Below are 17,368 nucleotides of genomic sequence, written 5' to 3' on the forward strand. Positions count from 1 at the left end.
GGTCGAACTCGAACCGCGACCGGTTCGCGACACCCCTAGCGCTGATCGGCTATTTCAGTCAATACAGTACTAAAATTTAAGTCAGTAACTTCTGCAGTGAATAGAATTAGTTTCTTTCAATTGCAGCTGTTCACAAAATAAAATAACCCTTTGCATAAAAAAGAAATTCTCCAAACCTAGACATGCTTGTATCAAGGTCTGGCCACACTGTCCACAATAAAAAGGTCGAAGGTTCGACGAACCGGTTCGACCCAGTCGAACCCCGAAAGTTCGACCAAAAAATCTGGTTCGACAAAAGTTCGCGACACCCTTAGTTGTGAACTTGATAGTAAGTGCGACAGAGGCTGAAGTATAATCGTTATTATAACGCTAGATATGAACATGTGTGCACGTTTTTTGTTTTAGTGTACAGTTTTGATTTGTGTGTAAAATAAATTCATATTTTCAATAATTAAGACGGCTGCCATGGTAAAGTTTGTGACTCCCTGATATCTTCTTGGATTTACACCACTGCTGCACGCAACTGTCTTATCATACCCATTACATCGCAGTTTGGCGGCGAATATCTCCAAGCCGGTTGCCTTTTTTACTTTCCGTAAATTCCTTTAGCCTTCCATGGTGGTAGCCTTCAAAATTCGAATTGCATAATGGACCTAAAAGTCGCTAATAAAAATTTAATTAGATAGCGAATTTTTATATCTTTTGCAATTCCTGGCGTCCCCCACAGCTAAAAATTGGTTAAAAAAAATTTTTTTTTCAATGATCCTATTAGCAACTTTTTAAATAATTCGCTGAAACACCCGATATACAGAACATAAGGCTGTTTTCTTGCGAAAGGAATATAACGTAGTGCACGCGTCTTGTTTTTTTTTTTTTTTTTTTGGCCTATAAGGAAAGGTTATGGCAATTAAAATCGAGTCCATGATGGGGCAGGCGCGTTATCGGGGTATTCTGTTGTGTTTCACAAGCTTTTTTTACTGGGTGTTTCTCAAGAAGCTCTACAATTTTCCCATTGACATTTCGGCTCTTAAAGGGCCGACACTACCCAAAAAAAAACAATTTCTGCAAAAAAAAAAAAATTGATTTCCAAAAAAATGCTACATCCACCAACATCTAGAGAGTATTCCGAGAAAGTTTCATTAGTTTACACTGCATAGTTAATTTTTTATAAATTATTTTCAGTTCACCGATGCTAAAGAAAAGGTAGGGCTTGGAGCAATTCCGAATGCATTTTTCTTTATTCCTAAAGGCTATCGTTTCCCTATTACACAATAGAGAATTATTCTTAGGTGGTTTTCTGGGACAGAATTTCGTGAGGAACATGTCTGGCTGGTTAGTTTTTCTACTTTAACATTCGTTTATGCTAAAAAATTTACAATCATAAAAAAAACGAAAATGAAAAAAAAATTAATATTCTTAAGGAGTTATATTTATGAAAAACAATGCATTACAGCAAAACAACTAGCTGAGTATGTGCTATGGGTATTCCTATGACTATATTACAGATAAAAGTCACTCTTATTTTATTTTAAAACAATAGTTTTCCTAAGCAAACACACAGACTTCCATATTGTAACATTCGTAACAAGTTTCAAAATTGACATAGGACAATCGAATCTGGCAGGGATGGGCTTGCCACTCAAAAATTTCCACTGCAAATTTGATTGAAATCAAGCAAACGGTACAGAAGTTCGACTTTTTTTTAAAAATTGAGGTAATTAGTCCTAACATTTTATTAATTAAGCTTCATTACAAAATATTCAACTTTCACAAGACGCTTGCTAACAACATACAGTTGGTTACAACATACAGTTGGTTTCATTGGCAAAAACCAATCCATCTTTAAAAGAAAAAAAAAAAATTGGGGCGCATTGTTTGGGATATTTGGTATTTACGTCCGCATCCTCGAAATTCGGTACGGTATCCGCCCCGCAATCCGCGCATTAATTTTGCATAATAAAATCAAGCACGAATATTAATTAAATATATATATATATATATATATATATATATATATATATATATATGGTATTCCACAAGCTGTCTGCTTACTTTTTTACAAATAAACTTTTGCGTGAGAATACAATAAAACTAATTTTATTGTATTCTGTTTTATCATATTTAAATTATAAGCGATCATTCTCCAAGAGACACTTTGCATCACTGGGAAGATGACTTCAATTTATGAGATTGTCTTGGGAGTCCGTGACACTGTCCAGTGTCCAGAAGATGCGCTCTAAAGGAAAGGAATTTTAAATTTTACTTCTTTCTTTGTAAAACTCATTTCATGCAGATGCATACTTTCGAAACTTAAAAATTAACAAAGCACTATGTGTCATTTCGTTTAGGCCAAACGATACAAAAATGGGAGAGGAAAGGCGATCACACTACAGCAAAGTACTCGTACTATAAGGTGGGAGTACACCACAGGGACGATATCACAATAATTCAATAATGTCAACACCTCCTGTCGGTTTAACTTGTAAACATGAAACCTCAACCATATGCTCAGAACCACATACTTAAAAAAAAAGATTGCCAACTGTCGAAAAAAAAAAAACAAAAAAAAACACCAACCAAAACATGCATGCAACATTTTACTCGTCGAGGTTGCTGTGTAGAAGGAACATAATATTGTTAGCATGGGCGTATTCAGACTGGTTCACCTCGCTTAAAATTACGATCCGCTGAATCGTCTCCTGCCGCTGGTGCATTTGATGCTAGTATGGCATGCACGAACTGCGCCACAAGAGTGAGGTGAAGAAACTCGTGCTGGCACCAGTTTCCACACCACTCACCTTTTCACTCTAGAGTCTGCAGTCGCACACGGTTAAGGGCTGCCTCAGCAAAAATGTAGATCCAGACCCGCGATATTCGCATCCGATCCACATTCGCAGCCCGACATCCACATCCGATCCGCAATTCGCCCAATCTGATTAATTATTATCTGCATTCACCAGTTGACTGGGGATATCTGCAGATGATCCGCGGGTAATCCACAGATATGCAGGGCTCTACTTATGTGGTTTTGTAAAACGACTCCCCTCTATCATGCTGTATGCCTTAAAGGTAAAATAAGTTAATAAATATTGAAGTTATCTTCTTTGTGCAAATATACATGCCGATATTTGAGCACATGATTTCTCTTCTGCTTGGCCCAAACACTGGCCTAGAGTTTGTTTTAAACCGTGTAATTATACATTCAAGGGGTGCTGAACCGAAATTTTGAGCTCACGAAACAAGGCTGGTTGGATAGGCGGGACATTGCAAAACCCAAAAATGTTACCCATACAGCGATATCTCTAACGGATTGCTGTATTTTTGGAAAAGAAGTGCGTGATTGAACACAGCGGACGAGACGAGGCAAGTCACGATTTCCATTCCCTCTCCTCCTCGCTACGTCGCGTGGAGCTGATGAACTAAGCGAGGAGGAGAGAAGCGAAGCCGCTTCCCCTTATTCTCAAAATCTCCCGGAAAACAATGACGTCAAAGACCTCACTTGATCGCGCCATTCTTTTCCAAAAGTATGGTCACCCGTTTGAGATATTGATGTACGAATGATGTTGAGTTTGTAGCGTCCCGTTCAACGCTTCTGTGACCTTATTTCGCAAAATCCAAATTTCGGTTCAGTATCCCTTTAAAGGGGTAGGGAAACGAAATTCCAGCACTCATTTTCTAGCTTTAATGTGTTGCATGTTGCAGCATAACCTCAAAAACACCAGTCTTGCGTTGAAAGGCACAAGCAAAATAATTTTAAAGTTAATTAAACAATCTTTCAATGTGCACCTGGTGGATGCATGCGGAGCCTATTTGGGAGGTAATCTAGCAACGTTGAGGAACTTGCTACGTAGTCATGACGTAGCAGATTCCTTCGGAGCAGCGCCGCTCTTTGGAATTTTAACATTTTCCTTTTTAGCTTTCCTCCACAACTCACAAATCGCGCATTGAACTAAACAGTCCAAGAAGACGGAAAGGAGGGACTCCCCTCCTTCTCAGACCCTTGTTTGTGCACCCAGATACAGCCATTCTCCCCCTAGAAGATTAGCCAGTCACTCAAAACTCGGACAAAAGTTGTTTTCTCCAACCTGTTCAGCCCTAAGCTGAGTGTTGTGGAAGCTACGTGTTCTTTAGGCCAGTTACACGCTCCTCACCCCACGTGTACTTTGAACAGCTCGGTTGTAGCCCGTTGACGCTATTGACACCACCACAACACTGACAACGCCACCAACAGCAAAGCTCATAATCACGCCAGCCTTGCTACTTCAAGAACGCGGGAAATTTTTTCTTCTGTTTTTGTTTGCGTCAGATATCCCATGACGCATCGCGCTCTCCGTTCGCTTCTCTTTGAGCGCTTGCTCGAGTGCACCGTTTGTAACGAAAAATATAGCCAATCGTTCAAAATACAAACATGCTATTATCATTTACGGTTATTATCCATCATGCTTGACTCATTTCCGAACGAAATTTGAATATTTAAATTTTTGTTTCCGTACCTCTTTAAAGTAGATAACACCGCACGGAAGCAGCATTTGTATTCATCATAGCTTCCTGATTACAAAAAAAGTCTGTCGGTATGCTTCCTGCACAACCCTTATTATTTTGTTGCCCTGTTTTATCACATTGACATAGAGGAAGCTCATATGTAAATGAAACTTTGTGCATTTGCAGCATAAAATGCTTCCTAAGATTCCATTCTTGGTGCACCACCTGGTTCAGGATTCCCGATACGTTAATCAGAACAATTTTCGTAGGAGACTTCTTCATTCGAATGGCACTTGAAAACAGCTTGAAGTGAGAGCAAAAATAACCAAGGAACTTAAAACTTTTTGACACAGATGTGCGCACAATAAATTTAAAAGGGTTAATCACATTGACAAAGGCATGCATAGAAATTAAACTTAATTGCTCGCACTAACGAAGTGGTGTACCACTAGGCTAATTATTTTTCTCTGTACCTCTCGCACCGGTGCATAAAAGTGTAGAGCGGTGGGCTTCTGGCCCTATCTTAATACGTACCGGAAGTACATCGCCCTACACTTTTTTTGCACGTTGTTGTCCCACAAGTTTCTGCTGCAAGGGGCCATCGACATTGGTACAGTGCTTACTGGACCCAAAGTAATTGTTCTTCGACGCTGTTAAGGGTCTTGGTCGCCACAGTAGACTTTCAAAAAAATTCCTTGCATGCAACACTGCACGCATTGCATTATGGGACCTGGTCGACCATGGAGGGAAGTGGCATGGTTTCGAATGCCCCATTGATGAACTAGTGTGTCCCAGCACCGTATGAAAATAAGGTCGGCACTCATTAGCATTGCACACACTCTTCTTCGCGAGAGCCGCTAACAAAATGCAGGTATCCAGTGGCCGTAAGGGCCTGCCTAGGCTTAGCAAGGAGTATGACCTGTTGCGCGCCCCATATCTTTCTGGCGGCTTGGGTACCGTTCCGGAGTACAGCATGACCCTCTGGGCTCACAAATAGTTTACGAAGCCTAAGACATTGAGGAGCCAAAGGAACAGAACAACCGGCCCAGTGCACTTCTCCCACGTGCCATAGTCATGTGCACAAACTCCGGCATGGAGGAAGCCAGAAAAACATGCCCCAGCATTACATCCACATTGGTAGGCAAGACCTACAGTATTCTAAATTTAAGAAAAGTGCCAAATTTAAAAATGAAAGCACCGCATTTGGTCCTGGCGCAATGTCGTGAAATCAGTTTGGCCAATCAAAACCGTAAGTTAAAGGTCAACCAGTATCCAAGATGCCTTGCGCAGCGTTATGCCGATAGGATCGTTCCGTTTCTGAAAACCGTCTACTGCACTGGAAGCTCGAAAAATATCCATAGCCACTCCGAACTAAAAATTTATTAAGTTTCGTTTTAAAACTGCCCAGAGGTCAATAGAAACTTGAAATTACTGATACGTGATGTATGGGTCTTATTAAGATGCTAAAACATGCACTGTCAATGACAAAATAGCCAGTCACGTTCTCCATTGCATCAGTTACTTCAGGGCCGGTGATGTGAAGTAGTTCCTCCGGGTCCCAGTCAAGTGCCTGAATTAAAAAAAAAAAAAAAAAAAGTATTTCATTTTGCACAAATTTCAACATAAACAACAATTAAGCATTTTGAACATGGTGCAGCATGTTCAAAAAAAAAGAGTTTAAGTTATGAAAATACTTTATCAAATAAAGTTACAGGTCATCAAACTATTGCATGCAGCTTCACTTTTTAAAAAAATTACGAAAGCTTTTCCTCAAGCATGCATAGAAATACTTATTGCATCCCAAAAGAAAATGTGTACTTGAATGAGAGTTGCAGTACTGTCTTAATTTCCCCAAGTTGCATACTTCACCCAAATGAAATTGTCAGAACAGTGAATCTAGTGGAAGATATTCCACTCAATTACAGTCATACATTAAAGGGCCCCTGCAACAAATTTCGAACTTCCGGTGGCTGTCGTCACATGTTTCTAAAATTTGGAAAACAAAACGCAAGTTGTAAAAGTAACACTAGACTTTCTTTGACAAACCTGCGACATAGAAGTGTGTCATGCAGTGGACAAAGAACTCTTAGGATGGAGTGAGGCTGTCGTCTTTGTTAGGTGTCTCACTTTAGTGCCACTGATTTCAAACTTGGCTGGAAACTGAGCTCCCCAGAGTCTGCCAACATTGCGTTCCAGATCGGGTTGGGACCAGTGCTGCAGTCGGTTTGACTAAACAATGTGACCAACAGTAGAAAATTTGGCCATGGCTGGTGGATCTGTTCATAATACTTTCAAGTGGGAAAATGTGTAGAGTGTCTAAAAGCATAACATGGGCAATTTAATTTCAAATCGTGCAAGGAAAAAAGGTCATGTCTTAAAAGCTTTTGAAAAAGATATATATGTTGGGAAAATTCTTTTCCAGGACAAAACTGAAAACCGTTTATGCGGCATATTTGTAGTTCTCAAGTTTTTGGGTTCCAAAGACCAAAGGTGAACTTTGGGATTTTGGCAATCGTCACAGGTTGCATATTTGGGAGCACTGTCATGCTCAGCTACCTTTCGCACAACAAAGAAACTTCTGATGTACATGGTTTTGTAAACAATTGGAGCAAAATGTTCATAGAATTGTGTTCTTAAATTTTGTTTTAGTCCAGAACCTGGTTTTTTATACGATTCTATAGACGTTTGCAAGCAGCCACATTTCGAGAGGTAGGCTGGCCACCGTGGATGGAAAATGCTTTGTTTGAGCGCCAGTCTAAAAACCGTGGGTACGCCTCAGCAACGCTCGACTATCAGACAATCTACCTGCACCAGCACCAAGATGGGCGGCGCCCAGAGGCCGTACTTGCAAACGTCTATACCTGGTTTGAATGATAACTTTTGTTACAATAAATTTTATGACAAATTATATATCAAATGAAAGCTTAAACCAGTGTTAGGTAAAGTACATCTAAAAAGTACTTTAGGTAAAGTACAAAGTAAATGAACGGCTACGTTCTTCAAGTAAAATAGTAACCTACACGGGGTGCAATGTACTTGAGGTAAAGTACTATAAATACAATGTACTTTGAAAGCAAAGTGCAAGTACTTTCTAACAATCTTTCATGATGCCCATTTATTTCTCCATACAGTGTATTTTTTAAAACTGGTGTGCATGACACCAAGGGTCATCGGGGGTGCATGAGTCATCTTTGGAAATGGCGGCAAATATTGGATAAAGTCAAGTGGCCAGAGTAGTTGTTTTATGCTCGCCGACAATCTATTTAACACAATCAACTTATAAGGCACTTATTTGAATTGATCTTATAGCAGCCACTACTTCACTCAGAGAAATGACCCAGATGACATCTCAAAATTCTCACGTGAAAATATGCCATTTTTTTTAAAATTTTGGATGGCACTGGGAAAGCTAAGGACGATGACTGAAAGAGCTTAATTTCACCGAGCTGTTCCTCATCCTCATCAACTGATGAGTCGTCCGCCGAGTAGAATATCCCTCCCAGTATTTCTTCAGAGTTAACAAAGCATCATTTTGTAATACTACAAGTTTAACAACATCAAACTTAGGTAATGCACAGTCTCCTGCAATATGAAAGACCCACTGGGAGCATCTGGCCGAGACTGTCGCTGACGGGGGTGCTGCGCACCTTCCGGGCGATTACATTGCGCCCCGTTGGGAGGACTCGCTCCAAGGAGGTGAGGTGAGGTTGGCTCACTTAAAGCACAATGCACGCGTATCAGATTCTGGTTTTGATCTTGCAGCAAAATGCAGTTAGTCAGTGTCATGCACGTCTATGTCTACTAATGCCACAATTGCCGCCCGAGAGAGACCGGCCTGAGCCAGAGCGATTATGGTCTCTGTTAAGATCCGTGCCATCCTTGTCACAAAAGAATGCGCTCTTCAATGCATTTTATCTTTTAAACATAAGACTCGGGTATAACTGTAATATTTGTTTATTTAACAGAGCCAGTTCCGAGATTTTGCAACTGAAACAACTAATAAAAAAACAGTGATGACTATTTTGAGCCTTCGTGGCCATATCTCCTGGCCTGTTGTTGATGAAGTGCACTCTTCTGTTAAACCGAAACCAAAAACTGTTAGGCACGTTCAGACTCTGTTTGGTGCCGAGTGAGTTCCCACCCCTCAAGGCAGAATGGAATCGTCCGGAGCACATGCAGCGCCCCCGCCCGCCATCGTCTCGGCCACGCGCGCCCAGCGGGTCTTTCATGGTGCAGGAGACTGTACTTTGAAGTCAGGAGACGTGCTTTCCTCAGAAAGTACCAGAAAAAATACTTTAGGTAAAGTACAAGTACATAATCAGAGAATGTATTTAAGTAAAGTACAAGTTTTCTAAACCTGCTTCAAGTGGTACTTGTACAATGTACATAAACTACTACCCACACTGGCTTAAACCTATTCAAGAAATTATTGTATTCAAATAAAGTTACCTTAACGAGAAACGCCCTTGAATACGAGAAAAAACTGTAAAAGTGAAGAGTTTAACTAAAATTTTGTATAAAAAACATTTATTTAAATAAAAGTTTTTTCAAATTGCATAAAACATTTTTAAAAATTCAGACGTAATATATGGTAATAAAACCATATTACCATGAATCATCACCAGCTCGTTTGTTTTTTAAGTATTATTGCAGTAATACTATATGGACTGGACATTAAATTTGTACAATCGAAAAGACAATATATTTCAAGTTTTATTTCAAGATGTGCAATATGGTTCTTGTCATTTGTATGCCTATTAATTCATGGGACCTTGGCTTCAATTTACTACAGAATTAAATAATGTAAAGCTTATGCATATATGCATATTAATAAATTAAGGTTTTCTTAGACATGTCCACTTTATGAAGCAAAAAAAAAATTTTTTTCATTCATCTGATGAAAACTAAAAGCTTATATACTTCTTTCCAAAAGTTTTATGCAGAATAATAAAGTCCTTGGGGGAAACAAAATATGTTCCATGTGCTGACTGCCCTAGACCAAAATTGCAACCTTTTCCAACTGCCACTTCTCTATGCACACTGTGAGAAGGTAGACTTGTGTAAACGTGTCCAATTATAGTTATTCATCTTATATATAAAAAAAAAAAAAATTAACTTGCAAAAATTAGGGAAGTACAGAATGTTTCCCTAAAAATTTTAAAAAGTTTTTTTCCACCACAAGAATAAACTATGCATCGCCGAACACTCATCCTACGCCCAAAGGTAACGCCAGAGGTCCGAACCACATGCCCAAGTTTCAGCATGAACGAATCGATATCTTATTAAAAAGTTAAGTGATTTTCAGAAAATTTTAATGCGAAAATGGGGCTCATTTTTGCCCGTTTTCGGTTTCTGGTGTCGCAGAGCTTTATGTGTATAGGAGCTCTGTCGGCCGCCATTTTTCCGTTGAAACTTTGATATGAAACTTTGATGAAGTAAGATATCAGTTCGTGCTGAAACTTTGGCATGTGGTTCGGATTTCTGGCGCTATTTTTGGGCGGATACTGAGTGTTCGGAGACTCATATTTAATTCTTACAGAGAAAAAAACCTGTAAATGCTTTGGGGGGACACCTTGTACATACAATTACATAATATGCCTGGTAACGTGGTAACACAAATTAACAAGAATATTTTATGTAACCAAAAAGCGCCGTTGAATTGGGTTGCAACGTTACACTTGATGCTTAGCTATTTGTTTAACATAACGTTGAGGAAACCCGTCCTCGCTTTGAGCTTTCGTCCATAAGTGGCATGATCAAATGCTCTTGACCAAACTTGGAGCATTCCATTTCCCTTTCTTCGCGTCGGGATAGTGGGCCAAGGGCACTGTGACAGCATGTGCTGAGAGCCAGGTGCACTTAGTGGCATGGGGAGACTGCTCAAGCATGAAGCCTTCTCACACAACCTTGAGTTGAAAAAAACTTGAAACGACTAGAAGTGCTGATGACTTTGTTAAGCTTTGTTAAACCTGTTGGGGTGTCCTTGATGAGCCCCCCCCCCCCCCCCCCCTCCTCAGTGGAAGCTCCAGTTGTCACCGGCGTTTGACCTGCCTTCCCTTGAAATGTATGTGCAGTAGAGAGGTGGCAGTATTTTCGTGGATAGACTGAGTTTTATTTATGGGTTTCATAACTCGCCAAATTTTATTTCTATTTTGTGTCAATGGCTACCAACGCTTCTTTCTTTTTTGGTGAGGTTGACGATATTCTTGGTTCACAGTCAAAATGCAGTTATGATGATTCATTTTCTTTTAATACCTTAATAAACTGCAAAATAAACAGCAATTTTCTTTGTTTCATTTGAATGCAGAAAGTTTAAGAAATAAACACGAACGCATTGACATGTTACTAGATCAGCTAAACCATAATTTTGTATTTTAGCTTTTACTGAAACTTGGTTTTCAAATGACTACAATGTCGTTCACTTCGCGGGATATGAATGCAGATCAATATCCTGACACAATATGAATTTTCTCTTACAAAAATAAATGAAAACACATTCTTATGAACATTTGGCACTTTAAATAAATGTTCATAAAACCATGTAAAAGAATTTTTCTTTGTGTGAAAGGTACCTAAGCCTGGCAAAGCTCCAAAAGGCAAAGAATTTCACAAGGTTTTGAAACATGACCCCTTTTTCCTGCCCAATTTGAAATCAAGTTGCACACGTTAGCAGGGTCTTCTGATCTTAGTACCACTATTCTTCGGTGGAGAATACTTTTTCATGTCCAAATATAGCTATTCAAATCGAAGAGAACAACAAATAGTGCATTACTTATTTGATCTTAATATTTTTATGCACATTTTTCCGTGCATACTGATACTAATCTGGCCCAAACAACCTAGAAAGTATTTCAAATTTTCTAACAGAACTTCTCAATTCAAACAATAAAAACAATACACCATCATTTGCATCACAGGGCATCTACCACAACTGTGTTCCCAAACTCCCCAACTTTTCCAGCTGTGTTTGACAAGATTGCTCATCTATAATTTTGAGGAAACAAATGCTTGCTATACCATCTATATTGATGACAGAGAGCTTCTACAAGATTTGTATTTGGAGCTTTCGTTGTTACGTCAGTGTTATTCTTGACCAATTCACTGATATACAGGTAGACGAAAAAAAAGTTTTTTTTTTGCCTTTGGAATATTGGTCCAAGGAAGCGTAACATTTTTCACAAATTCTCGACTCCTAGCGTATTTGCCAAATTATTTGATTGTTCTTGGTTTCCCAATTGTTGGACACCCTGGAGTGCGCATTCCAGTGGTTCCTAACACTATCCGCGTGTGTCTAATTTCCACCACCTATACCCGTGCATGTGTGTGCATTCCAACTGAGAAAACACTAACCCTTTTGGCAGGCTCCTGGGGTTAGTGGCACTGGGGGTGAGAGTAATCTTTGTGCGACTAGTTGGTGTGAATCTTGAACGCAGGAAAAGAAAACAAAAGACAAGCTCACACACATAAGATGGCAGATAGCAGAAGACAAAGCGACACCAGAATTACAACAAAAACAAAATTACTTTTTTTTTTTTTTTTGCTCTTTCAGTTTTTTTAGTTGTTGAGAAAAGGACAGCACAGAGACCATAGTTGTTAAGACATGTGAATGAAGATTGCCTTTTTTTGAGAACATCAGCAGAGATAGTACAAGAACTGCACTTTTAACTGAGTAACATGAAATTTTGATTTAGGATATATGTAGTACATCGACTGGTATGAATTTCGAGTTTGTATCTGAAAGTGGAAATCTGTAGTCAATTTCACAACATTACAATAGGATAAAGCAAGCAAATGGCATATCTAAAGAGGTTGTAGATGATGACTGCCATGAGAGGAACACAATTACAATTGCAATGACATAGAAAGAGGTGTTCAGAGCGGGATGCTGACACCTAGACACAAGCGCACATCCCCGAGAGGAGCTTTTTGTAGTATGAGCAGTCACACAGCAACGAAAACCTCCTTGGTACTTTTGAAGAGTCACCAACTATGCTTTTGAAGAAAATTTGTAATGTCAAACTGCACAAACAGTTTGACATTACAAACTTAATTTTAACGAAAACTTACTACTTTTAACACTTACTGCAGGGTAGATTATGTCATCATTTGACACAGACTGACTACCTAGTATGCAAGACAGGACAGTAGAAGGCTATCCATTGCATAGCAAAGTTTCAGTTTTTCTTAAATATTTTTTTATTATTTTCGTGTTTTGTTGTTTATGTTGCAGGGAGGTCCCGGCCAGGCGCTTGTAAGCGCGGGGGTGTTTGCGGTCTCCACCAATTACGCTCTACTGTATTTAGCGGCTCTTAGATGCTCTGTATGGTAAGCTCTCATTTGTCGCGACCTTCGGTATTAGCAGAGACGCCAGGAAATTTCAACTCCAGCTTAATTTAACATATTTTTGTACAAATTATTGATATATCACGCTATTTTACGATCCCCTTTGAATTCAATATATCTGGGTTCGACTGTATAGCCATCTTACTCTTTGTGTTGGACCTGGTATCTTCAAGAAGTTAACACTGAAACTAAAAGGACATACACAATACCGATAGTTAAGACTGTCCGACTTTCGGTGACGCAATTAAGCAGCGACGTATTGGTCACAACAAGGTGCACTATACCGACACTCTCAAGTTATGGCGAGTGACGCATTTTGTTTTTCATTACTACCTGTTCATACTGGGTCACACAGATGTCGTGCAGGTTCACACGAAAACCAAAACAAGCGCCATGCAAGAAAAAATATTAATAAACACACATAAAACGTGACACTCCCCACTGTGCTGATCGAAAAGCGATGTACCTTACTTGACTCGTAAGGCTTCCTGTGGCCTTGCATGGTCTCAGTTACTACTGGCACCCAGATATTAAAAAAAGCGAATGCGAACAATTTTTTTTTAACACTGATGTGACGTTGCATTTCTTAATCGTTCAGACACTCCCTACACTGTGACCACAGTTAACAAAGCTAAAAAAATTAAACTCAAGTCTTTGTATACATGCTACCCCGATCTTTTAAAAAATTTATCAAGCAAAACATTTGTTTTTTTCTAATATCAACTACTTGGAATGAGCACATTCAGATGTTATCTGAATGTGCTCATTCAAAAACTTGTTTTAGATAGTAGTGTTTGCACGATTGTAATGCGCCCTAGATTGTAACACGCGCAGGTATATTTAGCGCTCAAATATTCGGAAAATAACTTGATGCCGATTGTACTGCGCAGGTAAAAAAAAAGGAAGGCTGAACACATACCTCATAAAACAGGTTTTATGAAACGCACAATACAAAAATAAACACCGTGCAGTTGTCGCCGTTGTCAGAGTTTCATGATGGTTCTTCGCTGACCACAAAGGTAATCTGTGCTTTCGTCTGAAGCATTTTAGGTGCCGTACTTCTTGCGCTTGTACGAGTGCACGACCGTCGCCTCTGGAAAGGTCGTCTTCCAAACAACTTTGCAAGCTTGTCGGGTCGCTGGGATTGCAAGGCCATGTGGTGCTGCTCCGTTGTTAACTTTTCCTCCCAGCATGATGGCCTTTCGTCTAAACAATGCCTCCTAATCAAATTTTTCTCTTACTTTTTCCATCTTAAGATGGCAGGCACCAGTCCTAGACGCGAGAGAATACGTGCGATACAAATACCAAAATGGTGAATGTAAACAAATGGTCACGATGGCGATGGGGCTAGCCACCTTAAACCAAGTATTGCGTTTTTCTCTTGAGTTTCGGTTTCTGGTTTCGATTGTAATGCGCTTGTATTTTTTGGCACCTATTTTGGTGAAAAAAATTTTGTGTGTTACAATCGTGCAAACACGGTACTCTTTCTTTCCTACAACCAGCAAAGTTGAACCAAATTGATCATAACACTTCTACTATCCCTACACAGCACGACTCCTCACACAGAACAATACATTTAATTATGCCGATGCATAGTTTACAGTTATGCATGATTAGCGTCCATTTATATTCTTCAATGGACTCGCACCATTCTTCTTAGTCTGGGGAATTTTTCCAAATGAAAACACAACGAAGGTGAATGCTAATAAAGACCCAAAAGGCCATCGAAGATGCCTGCTGCATTTACTACTGCGTAGAAGCCGGCAGGGTTAGAGGTGCAGGCTGTGGCGCCATATGTGCCTGCATACTAGCGAGTCAAAAAAGTAATTGGCACTCCTTGCCGATACCTCATAGAAGTGCGTCCAGACTTCTTTCCCAGAGAGCCGTGGATGGGGCCGAGAATGGCGCTTCCGGGACCTGCATTGAACTGGACTTTAAAAGCGCATCCATGGCCATGGCTCCAATGCGCCAATGCTTCCAAAAACAGGAGCAACACTAAATCTGAGTCATGCGGCGCCTTCCGTCCAGCGAGATTCCGCCAAATTGCGGTCACCTTTACTGAGATTCGAACCCGCCAGCTAGAGATCTTTAGGCCGGCACTTAGCCTTGGGGTTTATCTGGTACAGCCTAAGGTGTGGACACCATTTACAGGCGGTATCGTTACAAGCGGAACTGCACTGCACCGTACCGGGCTTGAGTTCCGGAGTCCTGATGTCGTCGTCGCTTTCGACGTCCATGTATGTTTTCCAGTACTCAGAGGGGATGTTGAGAATGCTTTCCATCACCTAAAGAGCAACACACAAAAAAAAAAGAGTTTGTAGTAGACATTAGATTGGACACGCCTAATACTCACGATTGTGCACGAGCCTGTGAGCATAAATACCGACAAGCGGATGGCTGTGGAACTTCCAACAGAGTATTCTGTGCATGAATATCTTTATAACATCTTCCCAAGGTTCTTATTCAGAAAACATTAAAACATTTGAATGGGAATTGCATTTAGCAAGCATGTCGCTTGAAAAGTGCTAAAATTCCCCTGCCACATCAACATTACACAAAGTATTTTTTCGTTGATGTATTCTTGGTCACTACGTTCTAGATGCTGTCAGATTCATGAACACTGGTCCTGTTGAACACCCAGAAAAATACCCTTATGAACGCCCTCCCCCAAAAGCTGGCACACCTCGTTCTTCTGGCTAATTATTTATAAGCTACAAATTCTGAAACTCTGCCCACCCTTGATTCTTGACGAATCAATAGCGCGATTTACGAAATAGGTACATGTGAAGACCAAGCTTGGAGCAGGTTCCCGCGTGTCTATCATACCATGGAACTCGAGTTTGCCTTGTGTGCGATATCAGTTCCTGCGACACACGAGCTTGTAGCGGGGTCTCGCGTGTTTATCACACTGAAACTCGAATTCGCCTTGTCCGCGATCTATACTATCAGTTCCCGTGCCATGTGGCTGATAGCAAGTACCTTGGTGTTTGTCGGTCATCTTTTATAAACTTTTGCTGTCTTATTCCCAAAGATCTCCCTCCCAAAATTTTTCACTATTTGTCTCTTCAAAATGGGTGGGCACTCATATTGAATATTACAATACACATCCTAATTTCCCGCTTGTTGGCCTTGACCTCCCGGCCGTTATGTGCAAAAACTGCAATCCAACACCCTGTGCAACGCGTTGGGTTGCCCAGCAGTAGTCTGTTTTGCTCCCCTTTTTCACCTCCTTGCGTCGCACCACTTGCCGAAGGGGGCGTGAACTTGGACTAGGCTCAGAAGGTATTGAGGCTTCCACAACTGTCCATTCATCTTTGTCTCTTTCCTCAGAGTGCTCGTCCGTCGGGCTTCTGCCACGTCGAGTACGCTCATTTTACTTTGCGTGGAGTTGGGAGTTCGTCAACGTGCACTGCATTGCCGGGAGGGGTGTGCATGTGGTGAGCGCGTGTCACCACGAGCATTACGTCCCACGATGTAACAACATTGTGCGACTTAATGGTAGAGTAGATTGCTGAGCTAGTTAGTGTAGATTTAGAAACAATGTAAACTATAGTGCAAAAGAGACAGAAACAAGATAGTAGGCAGTACAAAATGGTGTCATGTGATGCAACGGCATCACATGCAGAGAGATCACGGCATCACGTTACAGGGTCACATGACATGGCATCGCACCACAACGTTAAGCGGAGAAATTTCCCGGCCACGACTACCCTACGGGAAACATGTCCGGGGATCTGCAGCAAAATCTCACCAGTAGCGCCAGTTTTTTAAAACAGGGTCGCGCTGCCTCACCCGAGCCTGCTTCTCGGTCTCAAGGTGGACGTTTGGCACGAGGTCGATGTCCGGCATGGAGTACCCGACGACGGTGGGGCCGAACACACGCGCCAGATTCGAGATGGGCATCTTGGTCTCCGGGGTCTCCGACACCAGCTGGAGGTGCAACACGAGGGCGGCCAGGGTGTCCCGGTTGGGTGGCGGGAGCTGGGTCACCGCCTGCCAGGTGGCCCACACGCGGTTGCCCGGATCCATCTCTGCGTAGGGGACGCCCTAGCATGACCGGACGCTCGCCGAGGATGGACGCCACCGTGCTTCGTTTCACCATAGCTTGACAAAAAGCGAAGGCCACAACCCCTTTGAGCCAATAGGAGCGACAGAGGAGAAGCATGTGACAGCCGTCCTCGAGGAACGAACCCTCTTTTGTGTGTCCTAAACGTCACTTCCCTCCACCTAGTTGATTAGCTCGTCCCTCAAAACTCGAGGAAGAGCGGCTTTTCTCTCTCTTCCGCCAGCGGCTTTGATGGCACTGCGCGCAACTAGCGAGAGAGTGCTGTCACGCATTTTTCTCCGACGCTCCGATTGGCTCACTGGGACCGGAGCCTTCGCGAAGTTGTAAAATTGAGCGTAGCTTCAAGTCTCCGACATTTAATGGCGCAAACGCTGAGGTGGCATCGAAATTTAAGGAGAACACTCTAAAGCTTTTCTTCTAAAAATTGTGATCCAGCACAAATGCATGGCTCGCCTACCTTCACAATCTGACTATAAA

At 41.2% G+C, this 17,368-nt stretch overlaps 1 protein-coding gene across 1 annotated transcript in view; it reads right to left on the bottom strand.

Annotated features, from left to right (window-relative positions):
* Positions 1-12,169: 12,169 nt before the first annotated feature.
* The window catches only part of LOC120846581 (rac GTPase-activating protein 1), a 48,245-nt gene continuing 43,046 nt past the window's right edge, over positions 12,170-17,368 (bottom strand). Inside the window, exons 11-13 of the mRNA XM_040503848.2 lie at positions 16,618-16,856; positions 14,975-15,110; positions 12,170-12,216 (exon numbers count right to left, since the gene is read on the bottom strand). Of these exons, the coding sequence (XP_040359782.1) occupies positions 12,170-12,216; positions 14,975-15,110; positions 16,618-16,856 (422 nt within the window). The remainder of the gene's footprint in view (positions 12,217-14,974; positions 15,111-16,617; positions 16,857-17,368) is intronic.

The sequence above is a fragment of the Ixodes scapularis genome, unplaced genomic scaffold, assembly GCF_016920785.2.
Source record: "Ixodes scapularis isolate PalLabHiFi unplaced genomic scaffold, ASM1692078v2 PGA_scaffold3__209_contigs__length_174095766, whole genome shotgun sequence".
NCBI lineage: Eukaryota > Metazoa > Arthropoda > Arachnida > Ixodida > Ixodidae > Ixodes > Ixodes scapularis.